Source organism: Magallana gigas, chromosome 1, assembly GCF_963853765.1.
Source record: "Magallana gigas chromosome 1, xbMagGiga1.1, whole genome shotgun sequence".
In the NCBI taxonomy this organism is placed as follows: Eukaryota; Metazoa; Mollusca; class Bivalvia; order Ostreida; family Ostreidae; genus Magallana; species Magallana gigas.
Window position 1 is genome coordinate 27,147,918 of NC_088853.1, and position 27,649 is coordinate 27,175,566.

General features: G+C 33.3%; 1 protein-coding gene and 2 long non-coding RNA genes across 3 annotated transcripts; all 3 read left to right on the plus strand.

Moving 5' to 3' along the window:
* The first annotated feature begins 7,478 nt into the window (after positions 1–7,478).
* Positions 7,479–8,221, plus strand: LOC136273617 (uncharacterized). The gene is made up of 3 exons (XR_010711784.1): positions 7,479–7,536; positions 7,787–7,890; positions 8,110–8,221. It is a non-coding gene; the product is annotated as an uncharacterized lncRNA (long non-coding RNA).
* Positions 8,222–9,093: 872 nt separating this feature from the next.
* Positions 9,094–10,373, plus strand: LOC136273618 (uncharacterized). Its single transcript, XR_010711785.1, has 3 exons — positions 9,094–9,174; positions 9,339–9,471; positions 10,113–10,373. It is a non-coding gene; the product is annotated as an uncharacterized lncRNA (long non-coding RNA).
* Positions 10,374–17,893: 7,520 nt separating this feature from the next.
* LOC136273619 (perlucin-like protein) lies at positions 17,894–21,530 on the plus strand. Its single transcript, XM_066078453.1, has 4 exons — positions 17,894–18,288; positions 20,206–20,273; positions 20,478–20,568; positions 20,981–21,530. The coding sequence occupies exons 1-4, from the start codon at positions 17,988–17,990 to the stop codon at positions 21,205–21,207; spliced, it is 687 nt and encodes a 228-aa protein (XP_065934525.1). The 5' UTR covers positions 17,894–17,987; the 3' UTR covers positions 21,208–21,530.
* The last annotated feature ends 6,119 nt before the right edge of the window (positions 21,531–27,649 follow it).

Here is a 27,649-nt window from a genome sequence, read left to right on the forward strand (position 1 = left end):
AAAAAAAACAATTTAGAAATATTCTTTTCAGAAAAAAATCAGCTAGTAAAGCTGAAACGTGTGCAGAAGCATTCTTAGGTAGTGTAAACTCAAAGTTGTGAACATTATGATTCCCCGGATGTAGACTGGAGTCAGAATGAGGAGACAGTTTGGGCAAATTTGACATACAAAGATGTAAAAAAATGTTCTTAAACACAATTTGCCTTGAAAAGCTGTATCTTTCATCTCCTTTCACATTTAGCGTACGAGCACTTTACACCAATTTGCGATCGGAATTTGTTGGCTTCTGACGAAATATCACATACGTTGCACGCGCTCTCGCATTCGACCATGCGTGTTTGTGGTTGCATCAAGTCTCCTCAAAATTGTGGACATGCACACTATTCAGGAGCGACCGAATACGATATAAATCATTGCAATGCAACGCACAACCATTAGTAGAAATGTTTTACAATGTATTATTTGACAAAAAGAATGAAATTAGCGAAAAAGCATAGGGCAAATAGTTTAAACAGTTGTATTGGTTCATAAACCTATAAAATCCGTATATATGTCAGCTTTTTTGTCCCTCGAAATTAATCTGGGATTTTTTTAGTACAGAGTGAATAAAAGAGACATTATTTGGAAGGACGGTTGACAACTATTTGTTGCAGTTCATGTGATATTTTGATATACATATCAAAATTTATCCTTGAACTACTTTTTTAAAGTTTGAAGCATTACATTGATTAATCTTTTCGACCTTTTCATTGCTAAACTACTATTTAGAAAAGTTAAAACTCCTATTCTCTCGAGCAAACCTAGTTAAAACATTTATCTATCATAAATGACGGTCTTAACAAAATCGACTAGATTTTGCAAATTTTTTACAGTGTGTAAATCAACCTTATCAACGCTTTTGCACTTTGGTTTCATCATCATGAGATTTCAAAATTTAAAATAAATCTATGTTATGATCTGTCTTTGATAAATAAGGTACGTGGTTTCTTTCTTTCAAAATATCTGGTCTGGGGATTTATCATTTTTATACAACTCTCATTTAACTTATAAATCATTTCAGTATTTTGATCGAGCTTGATGTAAAAATACTCTAGGGAGTGTATGGTCTAATATGTGGTCAATAGATCTTTCCAATAAATTGTCTATACGGTGCAATTTTTGACACAGGGAGTTGTTATAAATATTAAATCAAATGCACTTTGGTTTCATCATCATGAATAATCAAAATCTAAAATAAATCTATGTTATGATCTTTCTTTGATAAATAAGGCACGTGGTTTCTTTCTTTCAAAATAGCTGGTCTGGGGATTTATCATTTTTATACAACTCTCATTTTACTTATAAATCATTCCGGTATTTTGATTGAACTTGATGTAAATATACTCTAGGGAGTGTATGGTCTAAGCCGTGTTCATTAGATCTTTCCAATAAATTGTCTATACGGTGCAATTTTTGACACAGGGAGTTGTTATAAATATTAATAAGGATACGAATCAAATAATACGATCAAATGCAAAACGGTTCAATATATGCATTGTTTTCAATCCTTAAAAATGATTGTTGTTATAACAGGGTTTGTTTGATCGTAGTCAACATTTCATGAAAGACAAAAGTTTTTACCTAAGTTTAATCTCGAATCCTGAGGATTTACTTAGCTTGGATGTTTCTCAAATTGCTTTTCACAAAACAAATTCTCAGCTGGGTTGAATTTTTTTACTCAGCTGAGTCAAGAATTGTCATTGTCCAAAGTACCCCCTTAAAAATTTTATATGTTTTTTTTTATTCATTCTCAAAAAAAAACAACAACAATTGTCTGCAAATGTTTTAAACAGTGGAAAATCGGATTAAATCCACAAGAGTCTAAAATTGTCAATCAGACATAAAATTTACACTTTGTTATGCTAAATATAGATTACACATCGACATGATCTTAAATAATATAAAGAAAACACAAAAAACACATTAATTACATTATGGTTACCTTAAAAGCATTAGAAAGTAGAATCACTACACAAATGAATTAGTTCCCGTTGTTTACATTTTTGTCAAGGGAGTTAACTCCGGCAAAATTATCATTTTTTATGGAAAAAATATTAATCAAACCTGCATGAAATGTTGCATATACGCTGATTATTGAATGGAATATAACTGAAAAATGAACATTACAGACAATATGATCATCTAATAATGACGTTTATGACATATTCATATTTGAGATTTGACGTAGGTCTGCTATGGAAGTAACTTAAGTTTTTTCTCAAATTGAGTAAAAAATACGACAAAGATATTTTTGTGAAATGCCGAGATTTTAGTTTTTTCAAATTTGAGACTTAAGTCTGAGATTTGACTTCAGTTTTTTTTTTTTTTTTTTGTGAAATCGGGGCCAGATCTTTGACAATAAGGTCGTGTTGGATAATCAGAATACCGACACTCAACGTCTGCTCTATGTTCCGTTGTTTGTCAACAAGAAAAGTGCAAGTGTTTCGGTCTCAACTCAGTCTAAAAATTGTCGAGTCCATGCCTTTTGTAGACCAAAAAATAAATTGGTTGAATAATCAGGATGGGAATATTACAGATCTAGATGAAGTTGGTAATATATATTTATTATTTCTTTCTCACTCAAATGATACTTTTAAAACATTTAAAACGGTTTTTTTTTTTGGCATGTCTTTTTAATAGACTACTGATGATCTTTTAATATTTTGCGTGCTAGATATAGTATGATGTCATAGATAAAATGACTTGCCGTTTTCGAAGATTGGTCGGTCATTAATAATAGTGTAAAAATCAAACATTTTCTTTAAATTAAATAATAAATTACCAGAAAAGTAAGCTATATTCAATTAGGCAACATTCTTAAAAAGAGGTTAAGAATACGTTTTAACAACCTTTTAAGGAGATCATGCGCGGATCCCCAGGGGTAGGGGTAGGGGAACTAAAAAACGAGAAGTGGGGAGGGTTGCATTGGGTGGTTGGACCCATGCAACCTTCAAAATTATCAAATTCTCAGACTTATTTTTCCCGTCAAACAGAAATATCCTTCACCCCACTCCATTGGAAAATTGTATTGATGTGTAGATGTGAGAGTGCAGGCATTTTAGATATAATTAACATTGATTAAAAAGAAAAAAACCCATTTCATTATTATGCTATAAGGACCCTGCATTTACAAGATCATAACCTTTATACCGAGCTTTATGCAACAAACTTTCAATACTTCGGCGTTTGTATACATTTTAGATGACACTTTTAATTTCTCAGACCTATTCCCTATTAACAACTTATATATTTATATTTGTAAGATTTCTCAAGCGCACAAAATACGAATCTATATTTGATTCTTATACTAAAGTGCAATAAAGTGGCAGAAATTATCTAGAGAAAGTTATGATTTATAACTTTAGGATGAGAAACTTTTATGAATTCGGAATACTTGATGGGCTTAGATGCTGTTACATTGTACGTGGAATGAGGCCCAGGTGAGTTTTAAACCTGCAAACATTGTTTTTGTTTTCTTCCTTTTTTTTCTTTTTGCTTTTTTGGGGGGTGGGGGGTGGTATGATTTTTTTTAATATTAGGTACCTTTAATCATATTAGGTTATTTTAAAACTTTATCTTTTTTTTATTTCTTCCTGTTTAACAAGCAACTGTTTTTTTTTAAACTTTCTTTTCAGAAAAAAATGCGCGATAAAGAGAGCTATATTAGTTTAGGTTGAATTTTCTGAAAAAAAAAATACTTATATTCGAACTATGGCTGTTAAAATGACAAGTAAGCTTATGCTTTTTACATTTATTCATTATGTATTACATTAAAGATTGAAAAAAAATCTTTTTTTCCTGAATAAAGTGAAAAATTATATAGCGTGAAAATGAGTGAAACTCCATTGGTCAATTGTTTGGGTAAATAAGTACTCCATAACACCAGTTTTTGAAGATTCCTTGATGAGTTGGTCAAAACATTTGAATGTTTTTCGAAGTATTAAAAAAACAGAATCTTACAACCTTGAAACTATATAATTTTAACTTATTTCACGAATACAGTGGAATTCAAGTTATTGCTTTCTATTTCATAATGAAGCGTTTGGCTTGGAGGGACTAACCGATTGGTAGATGGAGAATAGATATGACAGTCAAACAAATCCGAGATCTTATACAAGGCTTGGGACAAAGCAAAGGGCAACCAAATAACTACAGCAACCAGGACTGCCTCTCTCTTTATCGACTTTACGGCTTAACCTGGTGTGATGGATATTGTGGAAAACTGTATCAATACATCTGCGAAAGAGAGCTATTTACAGATTGATGAAATCGACATCATTTTTAAAGCGCTAAACATAGCTCAGCGCTTTATTGTCGTTAGACTTCTACTTCCGATGCATAGAATAACCGCCCCCTATGAGCAGAAATATACATCATTTAAACTGGTTAGGGAACCAGTTTCAGGACTTTATGCACATAACTGCACGGGTTATTGTGAATCTAATTTACGGGCTATTGTGAATTTAATGTACAGGGCTTACATACATCATTGCAGGAAATATAGTGCGTACACAGAAGCTGAAATGTTATATACATAATGATATATCTGTTATATAAATACAGAAGCTGGGTTAGCGCTTTTCAGCACTATCAGTATTTTGATTCAGTTAATCATGTTTTAATATAACGTTTTGTAAAAATGGTAGATATATTTAGTTATTGTAAAATTGAAAATATATTAATATTTTAGAATATTAAGCATTTCTTAAACACTTGTTTATAGGCATTTAATGGTTCATGACAATTTTTAGATGATATAATCAATGCACTCGTGTCACGTCAGATCTTAAAGCAGTATATTTTCAAATATCACTGAAAAAAATATTTAATCAGAATTCTGTTAACGTATATATTATCTAGATTGGAAATATTTCTGGTGGGCTGTAAGCTGATAACTATACTCTTCGTCACAAAGAGTCACGCTATTTGGACATGATCAATCTATGGAAAATTTGGCTTTATTTGTAAAATTATATTTAAACCGACATCTATTAAAGAATATCATGATAAAGCTGAAGTAGCTGCTTAAATTATCCATATTCAAATCATTATCTTAATGTTTGAGCTCAGAACTGTTTGTCTTTTTATAGAAAAATTAACAATGATTACTGCAAGTACCCTTATTCCAGCTTCATTGTGTATTTTTAAAATTCTTGTCTGACAGTAACGCCATTGTAAGAATATTAATCATTTAACAGTGTTTTTTCTTGACAGTAGATAGCGAAAAATCTAAATTATTAGTCGATTATTATTGCTTTGTTTATTCCAGCTCAACATCTTTCATAAGTGCTTTTTTACAGTATAGCCATTTTCAGAAACTTCGAGATTTTGTAGCTGGCAATCGATAGCTAAGAACTTACAAAAAAAGAAGTCGATTTATTTGTCTTATTTCTTTTCAAATATTTTTTCTCATTTCTTCATTACTTACTAAAAACAAACACAGTATACATAGCTAAGGATTTTGATAGTTTTATGTTTGCTTTTTGACATATCAAATAAAAGTGGTATAAATAGTACTTAATATTCTGTTTTATGTGCAAGGTTTGATTTTAAAACATGTCCTTTAAGAATTGAAAATTGCTATCAATTAAGTCTTTAAAGTTTTCAATCAGAATCCTTAGATTGGCTTCAATCAAATTTAATTGGGTTCAAACAAAATACTAACATGTACCTTTAATAATATATCTGAAATGTTTGAAAACAAGAGATGGATTTTTTTTCGAATTTGCAAAACAAAAAGAATATTAAACCCATTTATCTCACTTTAATTTGATATGTCAAATAACAAACATAAAACTATCAAAATCAGTGACTACGTATACAGTGTTTGTTTCGAAGTTAGAACGACAGGAATAAACAAAACAAATCTAAAACAAAATAAGACTGAAAAATCAACTTTTTAAAGCAAATTCTTAGCTATCAATTGCCAAGTGCAACAGAAAGCAGACAGGATTTCTTAAAACATATATACTGTATTACAAGCACTTATGAAAGATGTTGAGATAAAATGAACAAAGCAATAATAACCGACTAATGAATTAGATTCTTTGCTATTTAGTAACAAGAAATAACACTGTAAAACGATTAATATTTCTAATGACATTATTGTTAGACCTGGATAATGAAAATACATAATCAAGCTTGAATTATTTTTTAAAATGTTATTTTAAGACAAACAATTATGAGCTACTATCAGACAATTCTTTAAATATGGATAGTTTAGAAGCTATTCAAGCTTTATCTTGATATTTTTGAGGAGATCTCAAAACTAGACGAATCGCTATCTGCGTGGTTAACTGCTTTAGGTCTTACGCAAGGAAATAGCCAATCAAACTGAACTTAGTCAATTGTAGTTCCATATATATAGAGACAATTTCTCTTCTTTCTTCCTTTTTTGGCACCTTATTTTAGGCCTATAGTATTGATTTTGGACTCAGTGGCTAGGAGAATTATTACTTTAGGGGAATTGTCACACTAATTTCAGTGGAACTATTTTTTTTAGATGCGCATGATGCAACTTCCTGGATGGTGCTGAGCCTGTTTGTCAACATGTGGAACCCACGTGTATTTGGGGGTAGGTATGTTTACTCTCAATTATCTCTCTTAGAAACCGCTTAAGGCGTTATTTTTCTGATCTAAAATTTTTCTTGAAGCATTTAACTAAAATTTCTCTTTCATGAATTATATGCTGAGAGTATAGTTAATTAATTAACTGAATTAAAGCTATATAGTAACATATAGTGAAATTAATTCCTTGTGTGAGACCTAAAGAGAAACATGTAACTTTTATTTAAACTGCATTTTTTCGAATTTCAGGAGTTGTCTCCCTTGTTAAAGATCAACAATGGCGGATAAACAATGCGGGATGCTGTCTTGTCACCAACGGTGAAATTTGGCACCTGTGTACCCGTATTTCAACCAATCGTCTCAGTCCTCTTTGTTGTGTACATCAGACAGGTAAGAAAATCAAGATAATTGTTTGCAATCATTTTAATAAGATAAACACTGAAAAATATAACATATTACATGAACTGAGCACCCCATAAAAGGACATTTCACATTTTATACACTCATCATTCACACATTACCATACATTCAGTGCACATTATTTAAACAGAGTAATCATTGAATGTAATACAAATTTCATATGATAGGTATAATATAACAAACATTTCATTTCAAACATTCTAACTACACCCCCCCCCCCCAACCCACCTATGATAACACCCCCCCCCCCACTTAACTACTTCCTGTTTAACTTTGGATCTGTTAGTGACTTACTATAAGTTTCTTTAGACTTTTTATCATAGAGCTGATATCTTTAAGATCTGGAAAATTTTCTTTGGTATTTATATTTTAAGAGTTTTTGTTTCATTTTAAAGTAATTTTGCCTATTTTGCTGTTGTTATAGATGATGGACTACTCTACTTCCTTTTACAACAGGTGCCCCTACAGATTCACAAAGTTCCAATATTGAATTTCCATGACCCCGATTGAGTGAGTGCACAACTTTATGTATTCTACTTTCAAAATTTCTACTACTTGTAATACATTTTGGATTTGATTTTAAATATGCCCTATTAACAAATTCAGATTTTTGTGTACAAGTGTGATATTTAATTCTATCAAGATTATTAGGTCCCAAAGTCAGATTTATACAGTCTTTTAACAAGCACATGTCTTCTTCTGTCATGCTTAATTCAAAGTCACGAGGCAACACTGAAGAGTTCCACTTGTTGTTTTTCAGTCCGCGACAGGAGAAGGAATGAAGTTGGCAGGACTTTCCGCACTGTCCTTGGTAGCAGCTGATGATGGAACGGACAGCGGTTGACATGGCCCGTTTCATCAAAGGTAAGTCACCGGAGTAGTGTTTGTAGCAGTTTTCGTACTCGGTCCTGCATCTAAGCTTCAGGTCCAGGGCAAATCTCATCTGCATGGATTCTCTCATAGCTTTTGTTCTTCCAGGAAACATGTGACTGCTGAATGGAGCTTTAGCCGTCTGTTTTCTCTGAGATTCAAAGAAGTGGCGCAGGTCTTTGAGGTTTTCAATCATATGCCCTTGCTTTTCAGATGCACCGGAAGCAGCAGCACTATCTCCATCACTGGTGAAATGGGAAATGATGAGTGGACGGTCATCACTTTGCAGCTCACTAATGCATTCCGCAGCCCATCTCTTTTCGTCTCCAATGGGGGTCTCTGGAGGAATGGTTGCAGTGCAGCCTTCATGTCCGGGGCAGGTAATTTCCTTTCCCTTGGCTCTAAGATAGGTGCCTTTCTTGCACAGTTTATTGCCACAAAACACTGCCACAACATTCTTCTTCTTGGTAACATTTTCACTTAAAGTGTATGTCACTTGTGTGGCAGCTTGGAATGGTGTTTTCCCTATCGCACTGAAGGTGGCATTGTTATACCGGGCATCTCCCTCCGCTCTTATAGGTGAATTGGCAAGTCCACATTTCTCGTTAAGCTCTTGAATGTCCTGCCTTATTTTCTTCATGCTGTTTTTGTTCACGTCAGTGATGATTTTGCCTACTTTGTTGCAGGTCTGATGAATGTTAGTGGCTGATGCTGGTTCGATGTTTGCGCCAAGAAGCACACCACGCATACCCTCTGTTGTAAGGCTGGTACCCAAGTGGCCGACAGCCATGGCAACATTAAGCTGTGCGGCTCTCCGTCCCCTTCCTGATCGACTGACTTCCTCGTACAGCTTTTCACGGTGACTGGTGTAATGGCACTTCTTACATCGAATGGAAAGGATCCATGCCAGGCCTCTCTTTTCCTTCCCATGTTGGTTCCAGTCCAGTGAACCGTCACAGTCCAGGAATTTCTGTGAGTGCTCTTTAAATGCATGGTTCCATAGTTTAGCAGTTTTTTCTTGATGGAGAACTTTGTAAAGTCTGGAATTAGGGTTCGGTGACTCTGCATCCGTGTATGAGTCTACCAGCTGCACTTCACTCGGCCCGGGTCGCAAAATCTTCATTTGACTGCCTCTACGCTCAGCATCGCTTATTGTGAATATTCCATCCTTCTGCTGCTGTACGACGTCCTGTTACTCTTCTTTACTCAGCCTTCTTATAGGACATAGACACTGTACTGGACTGGTGGTCCCTGTACTTTTCTGGCCCTTGTTGTGAGGTATGTTTCCTTTTTTGTACTGATGTTGATGCAGCCACTTTGGTCCTTTCTTTGGCATGATTTATATTGAACTGTACACTTGCAGACTTTTTCTAATAATATGATGTTGTGTGTGGTGCAAATTTTTAAGTATTGTAAACTTTCATACTGTTTATTTATTTTAGAGCTGCCATGTCTTCTAAGAGGAACCCCCATCTTTGATGACTGATGGAAAAGCCTCATCACACCCCATTGCTTAAGAACCTCTTATCTTATCACTAGCCATTAATCAGTGACCACCGTTATCAAAGCTCCAAGGTACATTATTGAAGACTCTTCTGGCACCATTTTTTCCAGTCTCTGTCTTTGTCTTAGAATTAAAATTAACAACTTTTTGCTAATTAATTCCAATATTTAAGTCATTTTCCTGTTTCTTAGCTAATTAATGTCTATTAATTAGAGATGAATTTTTTTTAAAGCACATACACATAAACTCTAACATTTCAGGTTTCATTTCATTCCAAGCTCTTTTCTCAATATCTCACTAATTAATTTTTATTGAGTTTTAAAAGGATGAACTGTAGATGAATTTTAACAGAAATTTACTCCAGAATTCAGCAAGCTGTAAAGAAGAGTTATCTCCTATTTTTAATCCCTTAGGGTCAAAAGTAGATTTTCATACACTTGCATATAGGTGATAGATACCTACTAGACATTTTCTGCAAATTTAATTAAATTTCATAAACTTTTAGTTGTCTTAAAGGTCTTACGCAAGGAAATAGCCAATCAAACTGAACTTAGTCAATTGTAGTTCCATATAAATAGAGACAATTTCTTTTCTTTCTTCCTTTTTTGGCACCTTATTTTAGGCCTATAGTATTGATTTTGGACTCAGTGGCTAGGAGAATTATTACTTTAGGGGAATTGTCACACTAATTTCAGTGGAACTATTTTTTTAGATGCGCATGATGCAACTTCCTGGATGGTGCTGAGCCTGTTTGTCAACATGTGGAACCCACGTGTATTTGGGGGTAGGTATGTTTACTCTCAATTATCTCTCTTAGAAACCGCTTAAGGCGTTATTTTTCTGATCTAAAATTTTTCTTGAAGCATTTAACTAAAATTTCTCTTTCATGAATTATATGCTGAGAGTATAGTTAATTAATTAACTGAATTAAAGCTATATAGTAACATATAGTGAAATTAATTCCTTGTGTGAGACCTAATTAGGGGGCAAGGTGAACGATACCATGACCGGCGAATTAAAACAAATAAACGAGTCCCTTCAGAATCATAAGGACAAGCTGGCCGAGCTGGAAAAACAGCAGAATGAAGTTATTAATCCACAGGTTGACAAGATGGACACGATAGAGGATGCATTGAAAGAACCCCAGAACCGAATAATACAACAAGAGGCAAGATCACTTAAATACAACTTATCATTTTACGGCATTCCAAAAGAAGCAGGTGAAGTAACCCACGAGATTATTGTAAAATTTCTTCATGAGAAACTAAGCATTTCATAAGAATCAACAGAGTCGATGCTGATTGAAAGCTCACATAGAGTACAAAAGAATACCAAAAGCACCTATAAACCAAATTCACCAGAGGCAGAATAGTGAAATTTTCCGCATGGAGGACCGACATATGATCTTTAATCTAGCAAGATTCACAACCTTACCAAAGGGCTACGCTGTTCGAACGGATCTACCGGTGCATTTGAAGAAGAAGAGGGGGAATTGGCTCGAAAGGCATATGAACTCAGGAAATCGGGAACGAAGACCAGAACCAGACCAGAAAACAAAAGATGACGTAATTATGGAAAATCTACCAAAAGATGAAAAAGAATGGTTCCTGGTCAGTTAAACAAAACGCGATAATTCATGATGTGATAATCCGGTGTTCATGGATGTGATTAGAGAATACCAAATAATTTAAGAGAAGAAATCTTGTGCGAGTGCTTTATTCATTATAAATGATGAAAATGAAGATGTCAGTTGATAGTTAATTACACTAGATACTGATAATGTACACATAGATGTATTAAACCGGCATCGGTTTGCAGGCTTCCTTTTTTTGTTTTTGCTTTTATCTTCGTTTTTAAATCGGTTTTATACTGGTATACTCTTTGTCCTGTGCCTCAAATTATGAATTTATTGATATTTTCTTAGATCTATATGAACATGAAGTTTACAGGTATTTTCTAAGAGATGAGGTAATCGCACATGGGAACTAATACTTTTTTTTCCCCAAGTCCCGAGGTATGAGTTATTAAAATAAGATTTACAGGTATTTTCTTTGATACGTAGTACGTCACTTAACATGGGGACTTACATGTGGGTTTTTTTCTACGCCCTGAAGTTTGAATGTTTAAAATAAAGGTTATAGGTATACCCTTTGTTATGTAGTAATTACGCATGGGGACTTAAACTTGTTTTTTTTCTGTACCCCTGTGTATGAGTTTATATGTGCAATAACAGGGTTTTCTCATTTCAATGTATTTAAGATAAGGTTTACTATCTTAATTACAATTTAAAAACATACTCTAAACTAGCGAGACCCAAATCTGTACATAATATATTTGTTCATGACATGTTTTGTTACATGTATATTATCTTACAGGAAGTATTTGTCTTTTTTGATGCATGTGTGAAAGGGTTAAGTGAATGTATCATGCATAGGTGCTTACTTAAGCTTGCTATACAGTTTACAATTTATCAATGACTTAGTGTAAAATAATTCTGTAAACTGCAGAGGGTTACATGGTCCCATGAAAAAAAGAGATGGTCATAACTATTTAAGAACTCATAAATCATCCATCTCTTGTTTACAAAATACTCACTGTACAGAATTAGATAAAAAAAAACTCAGTTTATTCTCAATGGGGTAAAGAGATGCTTATAAGCTCGGGCAAATCGGATGCAAGAGGAACCTTATTTAATAGCCCAAATGAAATAAATATTTTAGAAGTGTTGAAGCAATAATGAAGGAAATTTCATGATATCAAATAAAATGATAAATAACAAGTACTCAATTACCCTAGTCAATTTATACGGGCCCAATAGGGATAATCCTAATTTTTATTCGGAGTTGAGTGATAAAATAAATGACTTTTAAATTGAATTAATATTAAAATGGCGTCGTCAATGCAGGACGTGTGTTTCGCACCAAAATGTGCACCAGCCATGTGATGGAAGTTTACCTAGAAGTACCCCAAACAAACTGTGAATTATTGACTGATATGCTACAATGTGAAATTTCTGAAGAAAACGGCGATTTTAAACGCTTGTTTACCGATGGCCTGGACACCGTGAGTAGTTCTCTTGAACACAACGAATCTTTCGTTCAACAAACAGTAAGTTCACCAATGTCTTCAAACGTAGATAATTACGTGTTAAATCAAATAGATATACAACGAGTAGACAATGAACTACAAGATCTACCAAAAGACATGTGTTGAGATGATGATCGACTTTTAGTTTGGTACCGAAATGTGTTGAGTACTAGGGCTAGAAAACTTGAAGGTTGTCCAAGTGATAATTTGATCAATAGAAAGACCACAACAAAGAGCAAAAGCGCTAAGACATATGCTCATAATTGTCATACTCTTTACCTATTTCTTCAGGGTGACAAATCCGGAATAGACACCATATTTGATAAAAAGAAAAGCACAGCACACAATCTTGAGGTTCAGATAATCTCGCTTGTCGACATCAGAGTGTCCTTGCAATCTTTGTTACAAAGAGTAAATCAACTTGAACATACTATTCAAGACAAAAACTAAATAATTAATAATTTAAACCTTGATCTTGCCCAATTCAAAACAAAGCATAAAAAACTCAAGAGAGATTACGAGAATATCAAATCGAACACAGAATCAAAGTTCTCAAAATATGACTCTATGCATATATCCACCCAACAATTCAAACGTCTTGAAACTGATTATACAGATATACGAAAGTATATTAACAAAACGGATGATGACATTAAACGACTGTCCAAAGTGAGCTCTGGTTTACAGAAACAAATAAACTCTAAACTCTCCCCTGTGTCATACGCCAACGCTGTATCATCTCCAGTTAATACTCATCAGAATACTTCAGCTTCTCACACCCCATCCGACTCATGTGTAAAGGCTACTGTTATAGCAAAATGTCTGACCCAAATTCGGAAAGTGACAAGTCACGACACAACCTAGAAAAACCATCAACCACAATCGTATCGAGCAACCCGTGTACCACATTGTTTACCGTTAGCAAAAAACAATCTGCCGTACAAACACCTGTGTCTCAGTATAAATCACGCTCCACCGACTCTACAAGCCAAGTCAATCAAGCAGATAGCGGTACTCATGTAACCGTGTCTCGTCAACCACAACCGGTCAGGCACGACCTTGTCACAGATGTTAGTCTTCATTCGGTTGATCTGAACGTTACCTTTGACGACAGCAAAGGCTCCGGAAATTCTACACAAGACATTTTCCGAGGGATTACTTACAAGAGAAACTCCAGATTTTATCTCTCAGGCATTGATCCCGAATCATCAAAACAAGGCATAATAAACTATGTTGCAAGCAAAGGTGTTAAAATAGCACACATCGTCTTGTTTTCCGGTCGCTCTCATCGGTTGCAATTGGCAGCAAAAATCAACGTACCTCTCCAACACGAGCAACGTGTAGAGAGTCGCAGATTCTGGCCTGATGATATTTCATGCCGCAGGTGGTACAGCTCTTGTGGCAATGGCAAAATCGAAGTGACAATGAAAGGTACCACCGACAACCCGAACGGTGGCAAGAGTATGACTAATTTAACGGGGTGCCTATTACTAAATTTGTTTTATGTACTTTCACAATATCACAATTGTACTAAATGTATTATTATCATTTGCTATGGTAAGTTTTTATATCATGGAATGTTAGAGGGGTTATGTCATCGACTATGAGTTTGTCAAAGCTGTTAGACCAAACTCAATGCGATTAGCTGTTATTTCTGAACATAAGTTGAAAGACAATACAACTTGTATAAATTACCTTAATTCTGTACATGAAGATTATTTGAGTTTTGTTAAGGTAGATACAGATGTTAAATTGCCTACCTACCAACATTTTGTTGGCAAAGGTGGAGTGGGTATCATGTTTAAAAGGTCATTACAATATTCAATGAAAGAAATACCAAGTTTTAACTCAAATCGGATTGTTGGTGTTGAAATTACATACAACAATGGTGAAATGTTGTATATATTTGGTGTATATCTCAATGCTGATAGTAATGTAGATACTTATATACAAGAGCTTAACCATGTGGAAAGTTTATATTGTCATTATAGATCCTATGGTAATGTTATTATAGCAGGTGATCTCAACGGTAGTATTATAAGTTACACAAACGCTTACAAGTCAAAACTGATGCTTGACTTTGTTAGCAAATGCGAATTTTGTATGCCTGGTAGAGATTTTAAAAATTCAGGCAAATTGTTTACATTTGTTCCAAAAAGCACAATGCTTGACTACATTTTATTTAACAAATGCATGCTGGATTCATTAGTTACCTTTCATATTTTTCAAGAGGGCTATATTTGTAACACGTCAGACCATTTGCCTGCATTAGCTTCTTTTAAATCTCAATGTTCACGCCATTGTCATCAGACATCCACACTAAAATTACCAGCTTGGCATAAAGCAACCACTGAGGCTATAGATTGCTACAAGGCAACTATACTATCCGATCTTCGCAGTCTATTAAAATGTGAAATGCACTCAGTTGCCTATTTGAATCATTTTTGTGAACAACTGTGTAACATTATTATCGTAGCTTCACGGCAATGCATTCCCCATACAGGTTATAACCCTCACACTCGACCAGGATGGACCAAGGAAATTAAGCAACTGCACTCCACCGAACGAAACTTCTGGCGCATATGGATAGGCAAAAGGAGGCCACGTGGCATGGTCTTTGACACATATTGCAACTATAAACGCGCTAAAAGACGCTTTAGAGATGCGCTCACTAAACAATACGAAGATCACATGCGCAAAGAATATAAAGATCTAGATGAAGCCGAGTGTGATATACGTCTGTTTTGGAAACTTGTGAAAAAACACTAAGTTAAAACTTCCCGCACATACCCAGAAATCATTTCGACAGAGGGCGTATCCTTTCGCGATCCCCTGGGCGTCGCAAGTGCATTTGCGACGTACTATAAAAATATATATACCCCGTCTAAGGATCCGTCATTTGATGAAACCTTTTATGTTCAAACTGAATCTAAATACACGAACATCGAAACCGAATGTACTCAGTCGCATGACGAACTTCTTGGTGGCCAAATATCAATCAATGACATATTAACAGTGTTCAACAAACTCAAACGCCGCAAAGCTCCGGGACCAGACCTTGTTACCTATGAACATCTAATTTTGGCGGTGACCTTTTGAACATGTGTCTCGTTAAACTCTTTAATGCAATTGTATATATCGGGAAAATCCCAGAATTCTGGAAATGTGGAATCATCGTACCATTATACAAGGGAGGAGACAAACCTAAGTAGTCTTGCAAAGCTACAGACCAGTTGCCCTGTTGTCATGCTTCCTTAAAGTTTTTGAAAATGTTCAAGAATATCAGAGTTTGTTATTGACAGACATTTCCCCTGCGGACAACAGCTGGGTTTTCAAAAGCACCTTGGGTGTTTAACCGCTTCCTTCAATATGCAAGAAACTATATACCATAACGTTGAACAGGGCAGCAATATTTACGTATGCTTTTTAGATATCTCAAAAGCTTTCGATACGGTCTGGAGACATGGCCTCATTATCAAATTACGCGAAATAGGTATGTCTGGAAAACTTTGGTCAATCATTAATGATTGTCATACAAACACAACCAGTGCAATTGTTGTCCATCAAACCCAATCAGACTGGTTTCCCGTGTCACAAGGTGTACGACAAGGTGGAGTTCTGTCAACCTACTTATATTTTGTGTATATTAACGAAATTGTTGTTAACCTGGAATAGTCCTGTACAAATACTGGTATTTTTAGTATAACCAGCAACTTTCAATCGCTTTGCTGATGATATCGCGTGTATTGCACTAACAAATACGGCATTACAGCGCATACTTGATGTCTCTTACGAATTTTCCAGGAAGTGGCGTTTTTCCTCGAATGCTCGAAAATCGCTCATTTTACAAGTCCGCTCCAAAGGCTCCAAACTAGATTTTGATTATATATGGAAACTTGGTGATACAATAATTCCATGTGCCATTCCATGTGCCGACAACTATAATCACCTATGCATTTTTATCAACAACAAACTTACACTCTCAGATAGGATTATAACAGCTTGTAGAAAAGGACAAAAATCATATTTTGCTCTCAACGATATGGGCTCCAACTATCTTAACCCGCTTACTTTGTCACGCCTCTATAAGACGATCGTTCTTCCAACAGTCCTCTACGGTTGTGAATTATGGAGCAATCTATCTACCCAACGATCTTCAACGCTTAAATGTTTTTCAACATTTTGTTTGCAAAAATGCACAAAATCTTCAGACCAAAACAAGATCCGAAATCTGTAAAAGTGTTTTCAACGTTCTACCTATTAAGTCGGAAATAGACATCCGCAAACTCTTACTTCTAGGCCGACTCTGTCTCATGGATCACCAGTCTCTTTTAAAGAAGATATTTTCAACACGCCTATTTTCATTCCTGGAGAACATTTCCAATAAACAGCGAGGATTTATTCCGGATGTCATCAATATTTTGTCCACTTACAGTCTTACTGAATACCTATAAACGTGGCTCCTTGATTGCTCATTTCCACCAAAACAGACTTGGAAAAAGATAGTGAGATCTGCTGTATCTAAGCTACACCAAACAAACCGTAACATTTGAATGATAAATGACAATATGATAAATATGTAAATACTTATGTTTTGTCTTATAATTATATGTGTTGCATGTATGTATAATTGTATGTTCTGAAATAATCCTCATATGAGGGAAATAAAGTTAGTATGACATTTTTTCTGCATTTTAAGTAAAACACAATAAATTTTATTGTATAAAATATTCATTCCATAATGTGCCATTCCTTGTAAATCAATCAAAATTGGAGCAGCAAATTGCAACGAAAGAATTTACTGGATTTTAAGTAAACCACAGCATTTTACTGTATCATTCCGTGTAAGTCAATCAAATTTTTGTGCAGGAATTTCAAATGATTTCTCTATTTCTTTATTGGAAGACTGTGTTAACTGATGAAAGGATTTGAATTCAAATTCACTGTTTGGTAATCAAAGACTTCCTGTTTGAAATCGACAAAAACTAAGTTAACATTATTGAAAATAAGCAATCATCCAAAACATGAAATAGGTATACAATGACCTTTTTTCGTCAATAGTAACAGTTTTGATTTCATTGAATCAAAATATCTGGTGATTTAAAATAATGTTTACTCCCATTATACTTCAAATCATTCAGAAAATGGCATCAAGCTAGATGTTAGATGTGGATACATTCAAAAAGAGAGAGTTCATGCCCTGTGTTCTGTTAATCAGATCGTTCAAGTAAATCAACCATTCAATCTATTATTTAACACAAGTGGGAATAGAAAAGTGATTCGAAATAGATATGAATTTAATTGGACGTATCAAATGTAAAATGAATCAAAACATGTATTGATTGTTTCAATCTTTTAAAAACGAGCGTTGTTACAACAGTTAGATTACACTCTTTCGACGTTCGTTCGATCAGGCACATTTCCTAAAAACCAACTTACTGCACAGTGAAATCTTTACTTTCAAAACTGTATTGAAATGAAAAACTGACAACCCGTTGACATGTTTACTCTTAAACATGTATTCGTATTTTGCGTATTCTGCATTCTTGTAAAAATATGCCATTCGGCAATGCGAACATTACAGGTAGAACAGATCTTTGACAATAAGGTCGTGTTGGATAATCTTCTAGCAGAATACGGCCATTCATCGTCTGTTCTATGTTCTGTTGTTTGTCAGCAGGAGACATGTGAGTGCTTCGGTTTCAACTCAATCAATAAAACTTGTCGAGTTCATGCCTTCTGTAGACCAGATAATACATTAATTGAAGAATCAGGATGGAAATATTACAGATCTCGAGCAGGTGCGTAATGTATATTTTCTTTGTTTTCAATTTTTATTCAGATGAAAAGATTGTTGACGCATGAATATAAAGTTTTAGATAATTATGAGTTTTATATGTGGCCAGGTTTATTATCTTATTGTATTTAGTTTTGTATAATCAAAAACCGATTTTCATATAAAAATAAATACAGAAAATTCAAGGTATCATTTCGATGAAATTGGACATATTTGGCTCTATACATGTACATGTTTTGATAAATACCTTTGGTAGCAAAAAGCTAAATACTCTAACAATAGAATACATGTAATTTGCATGTTTAAGAATTAGAAATATGATTTATAGAAACCTTTTAGTGTGGTGCTCAGTTTGACACAAACAAACCCATTTTCCTAAAGGCACATATAAGGGTACAAAAGGGTGAGCTAAAAGCCCAAAAAGGACAAAGCAAACAATGCAACTTGTCGTAATATGAACTTACTAAATAACCCGCAACATCTGTAAGTGAACAGTTTTAAAACATTTTTTATTGCAAGGCATTTGTCAGAACATTTGTCAAGACGGGGCGTCATCGGCCATAAAGGGTAACATTTATATATATTATATATATATATATATATATATATATATATATATATATATATATATATATATATATATATATATATATATATATATATATTCTTAAATAAATAAAACAGAATGCGACAGTCCAAATTAAATAAATTGTTTACTGTTAGCGCTTTCAGCCATGTCGGCTCTTCAGACAGTTATACAAAATGTTGTATAACTGTCTGAAGAGCCAACATGGCTGAAAGCGCTAACAGTAAACAATTTATTTAATTTGGACTGTCGCATTCTGTTTTATTTATTTAAGTATTTTTTGCTGTACCAAGGCTTTATTTATCTACATACATATATATATATATATATATATATATATATATATATATATATATATATATATATATATATATATATATATATATATATATATATATATATATATATATATATATATATATATATATATATATATATATATATATATATATTATATTATATTATATTATATGTTATATTATATATGTATATATCTATGCAATGGGTATTGTTCCGATCCTCTCAAGTTGTCGGTTAACTGTAATCCACTTGTATCTCAAGCAATCGTGTAGTGAGCGGCCTGCACTTTGGGGTCCATTCGTCATCGAAGGCAGGATTTTTGTCCTGCCTTGATGGTCGGATAATGGGAGCGGTGGCCGCTCACTGCGAGGAGAATCGGCTCCATAGGTTTTGAGTTTAATCCCCCGGCCGGGACGGAGGTGGAGCTCCAATGTGGCGAGGTTCCCTGTGCTGTATGTTTATCTATATCATTCAGTATGGGCAGGTATATGTCAATTTAAGAGTTATTGCAAGAGGTAAGGAGTGTAGTGGTTGTAGACGAATTGTAAACGTCTTCTAATAAGCATAAAAAATGAGACATATACTCTATATAGTCGCGTATGCGCCTGGCGAAAAAAAATCCTGGGCCATATTTGGGGTACTTCGAAAACGTCCAAAACAAATGCATAACAGCTATATGCAGGGCCCCTATATGGCGTAAACAATAGTAGCAACGTATATACATTGCTCTCAGTTTTCATAAATTTTGTTTTATATAAATGTGCTAAAAATTAACTACAATATACAGTGATCTGAAACATACTTGAAAGTCAGGCCACAAGGTTTATTTTCAATTAAAGCTTTCAATCAAATTATAATTAAATAATGATGTACCAAAAAAAAAAATATGCAACATATGTTGATTTTGATATGGTGGCTAATTGTTGTTAGAAAAATTAAAATGTTATTGTTTGTGTAAATGTCCAACTTATTGTACGAACAAATCAATGTTACAAACCAAAAATGTTATTATGATTATTTTTTTAAATTCTGCAGACTGGGATACTTTCATGAACTCTGAGTACCTATTGAATGACACAGTTGTTACGTGGAGTGTGGCCCAGGTCAGTTGAAACCGTTGGTTAATTTTATTTTATTTATTTAGACTTGAAATCTTTTTGGTATTTTAATGCAAATGTATTATTCATTTTAAAAGGCTAGTAAAGGGGCAAAATTATTGTTTTCCTTTATACATTGTAGTTTTAAAAAAATATAACTTGATTGGAAAACTACTGTAAAACTAATTTATTACTCTGATTTCTTACAAGACGAACTGTATGATCAAGGGAGGTAAATTAGCTGAAATTGAGTCTCCTGAAGAAAACAATTATATCATGTCGCTTGTGATGAAGTTGACGGGTAAGTTTGCATTGCATTTCTTACAATGATAAAAGTTATTTTCATTTTTTTTTTCGGTTGGGTAGAACATGTTCTGAAAATATCGAATATTTTTTTTCTCTTCAAAATAAGACATTGGTAAATCTTTTTTTTTTTTTATTTATTGATTTTTTGAGTGAAATGATGCTTCAAACTTACTGCTATGAGAAAAGTTCAACACTAAACAAACCTAAAAATAATATAAGCATTTATCAATAACTGAAATACTTATTTTTGTAAATATTGTAGTTGAGCTATCCAACAAAATCAAATGTTAGATGCAGTAAAAAAGTAGAAAAAAAGTTTCAAAACACAATAGGTTTATACAGTAGTTAGTTCACGAAAAGTCATGCCAAAAATTATGTTGTAACCTCAATATTGACTTTCCTTTAAGAAAACGTGTGGCTGGGAGGAACAGACCAGGACAAAGAAGGATCGTGGGTGTGGCAGTCAACCAAAGAACCATTATCATACAAGGCATGGGCTACGGGTTATGGTGAACCCGATGACTACAACAACCAGGATTGTTTATGTGTATATAGACCTTACGGATTAAATTGGAGTACTTGTGTGTGTTGGACACTACTCCAGTGCATTTGCGAAAGAGAACTGTTTAACTGACCGGTTCAACTTATATCGTTTTCTGCTCTATAATGCAATATAACAGTGGGTCAAAGAGTACTTGGAACATGTACACACTTTAATTACATAATAGTAAAAACGAACAGTTTATGAACAATCTGCAATGTTATTTTCACCTTTAGTATTGTTTTTCATGTCGCGTGTCAGTTTACTATGGCTTACCTTTAATCCATGAAATTCGTACACCATTGAAACAAGTTGAATATGGGGTTTTACCAAAATGGATCATTACATTGATAACAACAACACACGCATTAATTACAAAGCAATTATGTTAATCAGATTCCATATCCTTTTTACCAAATTACGATAATTCACTAATCACATTCATTATCAAAAAAAAAAACCAAAAAAACCAAACAATCATAGCTTCTTTAATACGTTTGCTTGTGTGTTGTTTATTATAAATCTTGCTAATCTTTTCCAGTTCTTGCTTATTTAACAATTAAAAGGGTAATAAATGTTTAAAACCCCACATATGATTTTTGAATTGTTGCGTTTGAATATGTTTTGGATTTCACACTTATGATACATTTATTTAACAAAGATATGAATGCTTTGAAAAAAGTACATAGATTCTATAAATTGCGATTAAATATTGCTTTTAGGTAGAAGATATGGAAATGAAGATAAAGCCAATAAAGTATTATTATTAAAAAGAAGCCAAAGGCTACGTGTTGTCTTTAACTATATGATAAACAAATGCCATTAAACAAAATGAAATTATTTCACTTTAAAGACGTCAAACTGTTTTGAAGTTTATGGAAAAGTCTATAAAAATATGTTAATGCATTTCTTCAATAACACAAATGGCATTTGTGGATCAGGTATAACAGTGCGACATTTAAATCCGGATGATGCTGTTAAGATCAGCCAAAACATAAAGATATCAAAAAGCCCCCCACCCCCTTATTTTTTAAATCTCATCATCTTAGGCTTGAATATATCCCACCAGTTCACAAACTGCTATAGTGATGCGACAGTGACCTTTTCAGCACATTTGGTGCAAAGATTTTAGGTAATCATTTGCTTGTATTGATTAAATATTTTCAACCAAATGAACTAGCTCAAAATTATCATTGATTTCACATTACGCAGTACAGTTAAGGCGGTCAATAAAAATATGGGCAAATTTTTGTGATGAAAACACGTATACTTTAGTTAAACTGGCATGTCCTTTTTAAAATCAATAACAGTCACTCAAATGCAATATATTTCTAAAATATATATATAACAGTACAATATTTTATGTTCATAGTGGTCACGTGATATGGCAGTCGCATGGTACAAGCAGATGTATTTGTGGTTTTGAGGTCATTTAAAAAAATCAATATTGCAAGGGCATAATCATGTCAAAATTCACAACTGAATTATGAAATAATTTGATGTTATATCGTAGATTTTGAAAAACGGTGCGAACTTTTTAAGATAAGAATATTTGTGAGTAGAAACCGTAATTTATAATGCATATGTTGAATAATTTTGAAGGTCACAGGGTTAATTTCATTTAAAAAAAAATAATTTGTAAGATTTTACAAGGATCGTAGAAGTTTTTAAGTTACATAGCATATTTCAAATTCACATGTAAAAGTTTGTCGGGATCAGGTAAGTGTATGCCCTTGCAATTAAGTGATTTATTTAGGTACTCAGATTTTAGATATACGATATTTTATACAAAACCGAGGTGGCTTCTTTATACGATGCATACTTTTAACAAAATGAAAATAAGACTATATAGGTGGCATTCTACTAATAATAATTTTAAACAAAATATTCATTTATACTTTTCCCTTAATGTATGACATTTATTTTTCTTCGCTATAAAACTGCACGATAGCCTTCAATGATTTAACTTAATGCGTCATTTTGAAGCATATGACGTCATATTTTGTAGTACAGCGAGAACGACATCTCGCTTATTTTTCAGTGTGTACGATATAACGGACATCAAAATTGTAAGTAATAGCATTTGTTGTTTTTAATTAAAAGATTAGTATAAGTTAATTTTACTAATAAATAGATTAATAAGTACTTTCGAGGTTTGTAATATACTATGATGTCATAATGCACATTTCCCGTACTTTTTGTATGAACGGAGTTTATTGACAGCCTTAACTGTGCTGCGTAACTACCTTTTTACATAAAAAAACTTCAAAACAGGGATTGTGACATATTAATTGACCATGCAATAATTGGAGCTTTGATACCACTTTTAGACAATTATGTGCAGTTACTTAAAATAGCATTAAAATTAGTTATTTACTGTACCACAATATGCTGTTTCAATACACTTTCAGGATTTAAAGATATGACTGCACCAAAGCAATTAAAGACAAAGATAATGTAACATTGTCAATAGGATTTAATTCACAAATAATTTATAATATCTTAAAACATTAAATAATGTTCAAAACAAACACACATGAACCTGTTTCTCTATACTTTCACTTTTATATAAAAGAGTTGAAACGATGATGACTTTTGATGAAAAAAGAATTGAAAAAACAAACAAAATATAATTAAAATTGATGTCAAATCATAATGTATCTCAAACAAAACAGGGGTGTGTTGGGATGACAAACATGGGTTAAGTTCTAAGCTACAATATATACTTGTTAAATTCCTCTTCAAAAATGACACAGTCCCGAAGGGATCAAAACTGATACACTATAGGATGTCCATTAGATTGATAAATAAATAATATTAATAAATAATTATAGCTGAGGTATAGAGATTTCAACAGTTTATAAAAATATTGATAATTTCTAATTACTGGGGGGGGGGGGGTCCTGAACCATTATTTGAGGTCATGACCTTGGATGAAGATTATGTTTCCTAACTTGATGAGGGATTGTGGTGTGGATCTAAATATTTTTTTTTTTAAATATGTGGCTAATTCCTTAGAAAATTCAATTATATTAAATTAACAATTAACATGATTAAGTTACCAAATTAAAAAACACAATATTATTATAATACAACAGCATGTTGATAGTTTATTATACATGATTTCAGCAATTCATGATATCATGCCGTTATATCCTTCTATTTGATATTCCAATGTCAATTTCAATGCATGTCTTATAAATTACAATATTTTTCGTTATCCAGGTCCAATCAAGGTTGTATGTGGATTTACTTTGGGTTGTATTCCATACATCCTGAGGCTGCAGGCATTAGGGTGTATGGAATACAACCCAAAGTAAATCCCCGTATATAATAATTTAATATAATAATCTATATAATAATATGACCTATCAGTCTTTTTCACATAGGTTTAAAGGGATAAATAGTGGCAAGAATACAAACAGAGCGCCATTTTCAGAAAAATTTCATAGATGATAAAAAAAATATATACGCAGTTTTTTCCCCTCTGTGTAATGGTCAGCGAATAAGTAAGATCAAAACTTGTCGTATCTACTCAAATATTAAACCCGAGACAAGCAAAAATATTAACTTGTTTTGTTAAATGAATGAAACTGTTTAAGTTTATTTCAAAATTCTTTTTGGAAATTTATTTTTAGTATTTTTCATTCAGAATGATGCATACAAAATAAAAGTATATAAAACGTACAAAAACAAAAACTATATACTATATACAGGGTTTAATTTCGCCTCATGTTCGCCCAGACAGAGTTGGAAATAGACACAGTTGGAAATTTATACCCGTTCTAATTAACACAATTATTTAAAAATTGTTTTGAATTCGCTTTATCTTAAATTCGAAAGTAAAGGGCCGAAAATAAAACGGCGGCGAATATTTTCCTGTATACAGTAGTTTAAATGATGTTTCTATCAAGAACCTCGATTAAAATCATCTTTACGCAAGTTCTATGGTTGATACAAAAAACCTTGTCAGCAAGTACAATGTCTGATTAAGACACACGCGGACTGACGTTTTTCATACTTGTTAGACCATTACTTATACATCGAACTGACTACGGTTTCTTCCGTTCTTCATGATCTTGACAATAAGCAGAGACCGTGTGCGACCGGTCGGTAGGGGATGCTTACTCCTCTTAGGCACCTGATTCCATCTCTATCCTTTTAGAGGTCCTTGTTACTCTGCTTTAATTTCGAATATCGCTTCATTGATTCCTGAGATGGTTGACTGTTTGTTATTGTCATTTTTCATTCTCACATCATACTTCTTGTTTGGAACAGGCATAAAAAGGAACCAAATTTATTTCATTGTTGTTAATGAAAAATAGATGTTCAAAAAAATTGAACAACTTTATCATCATTTGGTTTTCAAGAAAAAGCAGTCAGAACACATCTTATTTGTAGAGCATACTATTCCTGATCTTAAAGGTAAATTAATATTTTTAATCAAGCTACATGTAACAAGACAGAACAATCATCAATTTGGGAACCAGTTTATGTGTACAAACAATTGTAAAATGGTCAACAACAAGTTTACGAACTTAAAACAAGTTTGTATTGTTATCATGCAAACATATCTGTAGGATCTCAGTGTTAAGAATATCAAGTTTTGTATTTTTTTAATTTGAAATCTTAGCATAGGAAAACAATGCTTCAGTGCTTTCAATTTCTACTTTCACATTCTGCATCAATGAGAGAGTGCTCTCTCCTCTAAGCGTGTAACCACCCAAAACGTGATTTGAGAAATACACAACTGTAGTATATTATACACAAATAAAAATGTTTGTAATTTTACTTGATCAGGTTAACAACATGGCAGTGTTGATTCAAAAGTTATTTTAATAGAACCGAATTAAACCGAGGTTTATGGTAGTCTGATAAAAACATGTTGTATTTGTAAATACTTGTTTTGTCAGCCTTAAAGTGAGTACAAAGAATTGTGGCCAGCTACAAAATATCAACAACAATTTTAATAAAAGATGCACATTAAAAAGAATACACATTAAAGATAATATATTGAGAAAATACTTAATCTCATGCCCAGTTTCTTCAATTATGATATAACAAACATGTGTATTATGTACAACATTGTTTTAAGTCAAATAAACCGGACAGGTATTTTTCATGTGATATACTTGTAGAAAATTGCTCGTCGTACATAAGTTTCTTTTCTTCTTACAGAAACAAAACAAATGACACATTCATACCTTATCGCTATCTATCAAAATAAGTTTTAATTTGCTTTTTTCATGCTATATGATGTCAATCATAAAGTTTAAAATCAATGATTTTATAGGAATTAGCGGTACCTTAATGACTTTTCTTGATGGATGATTGCTTCTACGGGCACAGTGATTCTATTCTACTCGAGGATGAAATGTAAAATGCAAATAGGTGTGACAGATTAGAACCAAACTGAATTTCTGCTTAGAGCTTAGGTGGTTTCTTGCACGTGATTCAGTACAGAACCAGCTCTATGTGGTTATTATTTATTTATATTTATTTATTTTTAAACTACAGGACAACCCATACGTCCTCTTCGGAGCATGTAAGCGTACCTCATCACATCCTAATTTCACTGTGTCCGTGCATTTGAGAGGTGTAGTAGGTATTGATTCCGGATCGTAGCAAGATGGAAGTGTTATGGTATACCATAATACGTTTGCCATAGGTTAACAAAATTAGTTAACCGCTATTCAATACTAATTTCAAACAAACCTGTCATCAGAGATAGGATAATCCCATCGCGTCTTGTCGAACAGAAACATCCATAGATTACATGCACACATTACGAAGTAGATTTTGTTATATCTTAGTTTGACATATTGAAATACGATTTTATTTAAAACATGCACATATCTAAGGGCAGTGTTAAATGATTAAAAATGATAAAATCAGGACCACCCCCCCTCCCCTCGCCAAAAAATCCCCGGCTGTTTGGGGGTAAAACTTTGACGGTTAAGTGTTGTTGTTTCTAATGTTCCTGTGATTTATCCTACGATATTGAAGTGTCGCATCAAACAAGTATGCTGTCATACCTGCGGCGGAGCACTAGTGTGTGGTCATACCTACTAATGTTCTGGTAGCATCCGTTCCTTCAGCATTTTTCATACGCCCGCCGTAATTTTTAAGTACCTCACACTATCAAGCACAACTTGTACATTTGCAGATGTCGCACAGAAACACTTGACATCGATTTGCTATTCTTTGTTGATATATCAGATATTTTGTCCACGATCACGTTTCCTTGATGTATCGCGTGCATAATATTTTTGTAAAAACGGACGTTGTGAAAACGAAAGACTTCAATGACAAAGAGGAAAAACGAACCGAAACTCTTACATGTAGTTATAAACAGTAAAAAAATAAAAGGTACTCCGTTGGAAACGGGCGATCTTAATAATAAGAAACAGTACGAAAGTAATAAGGTATTCTGTTGGAAAAGGAAGACTATAAAAGTAGAGAAAAAAGGAACTGAACGAAAATAGTAGGAAACAATAATGTAATCAAGAGATCTTTTATCTGTTATGTGTTAATA

Bases quoted from the DNA above. Each gene is read 5' to 3' on its own strand.
- LOC136273619 (XM_066078453.1), top strand. From the start codon at position 17,988: ATGTTTACTCTTAAACATGTATTCGTATTTTGCGTATTCTGCATTCTT. The intron at 18,289-20,205 runs GTGCGTAATGTA...TAAATTCTGCAG, and splicing joins ATATTACAGATCTCGAGCAG to ACTGGGATACTTTCATGAAC. The intron at 20,569-20,980 runs GTAAGTTTGCAT...CTTTCCTTTAAG, and splicing joins GCTTGTGATGAAGTTGACGG to AAAACGTGTGGCTGGGAGGA.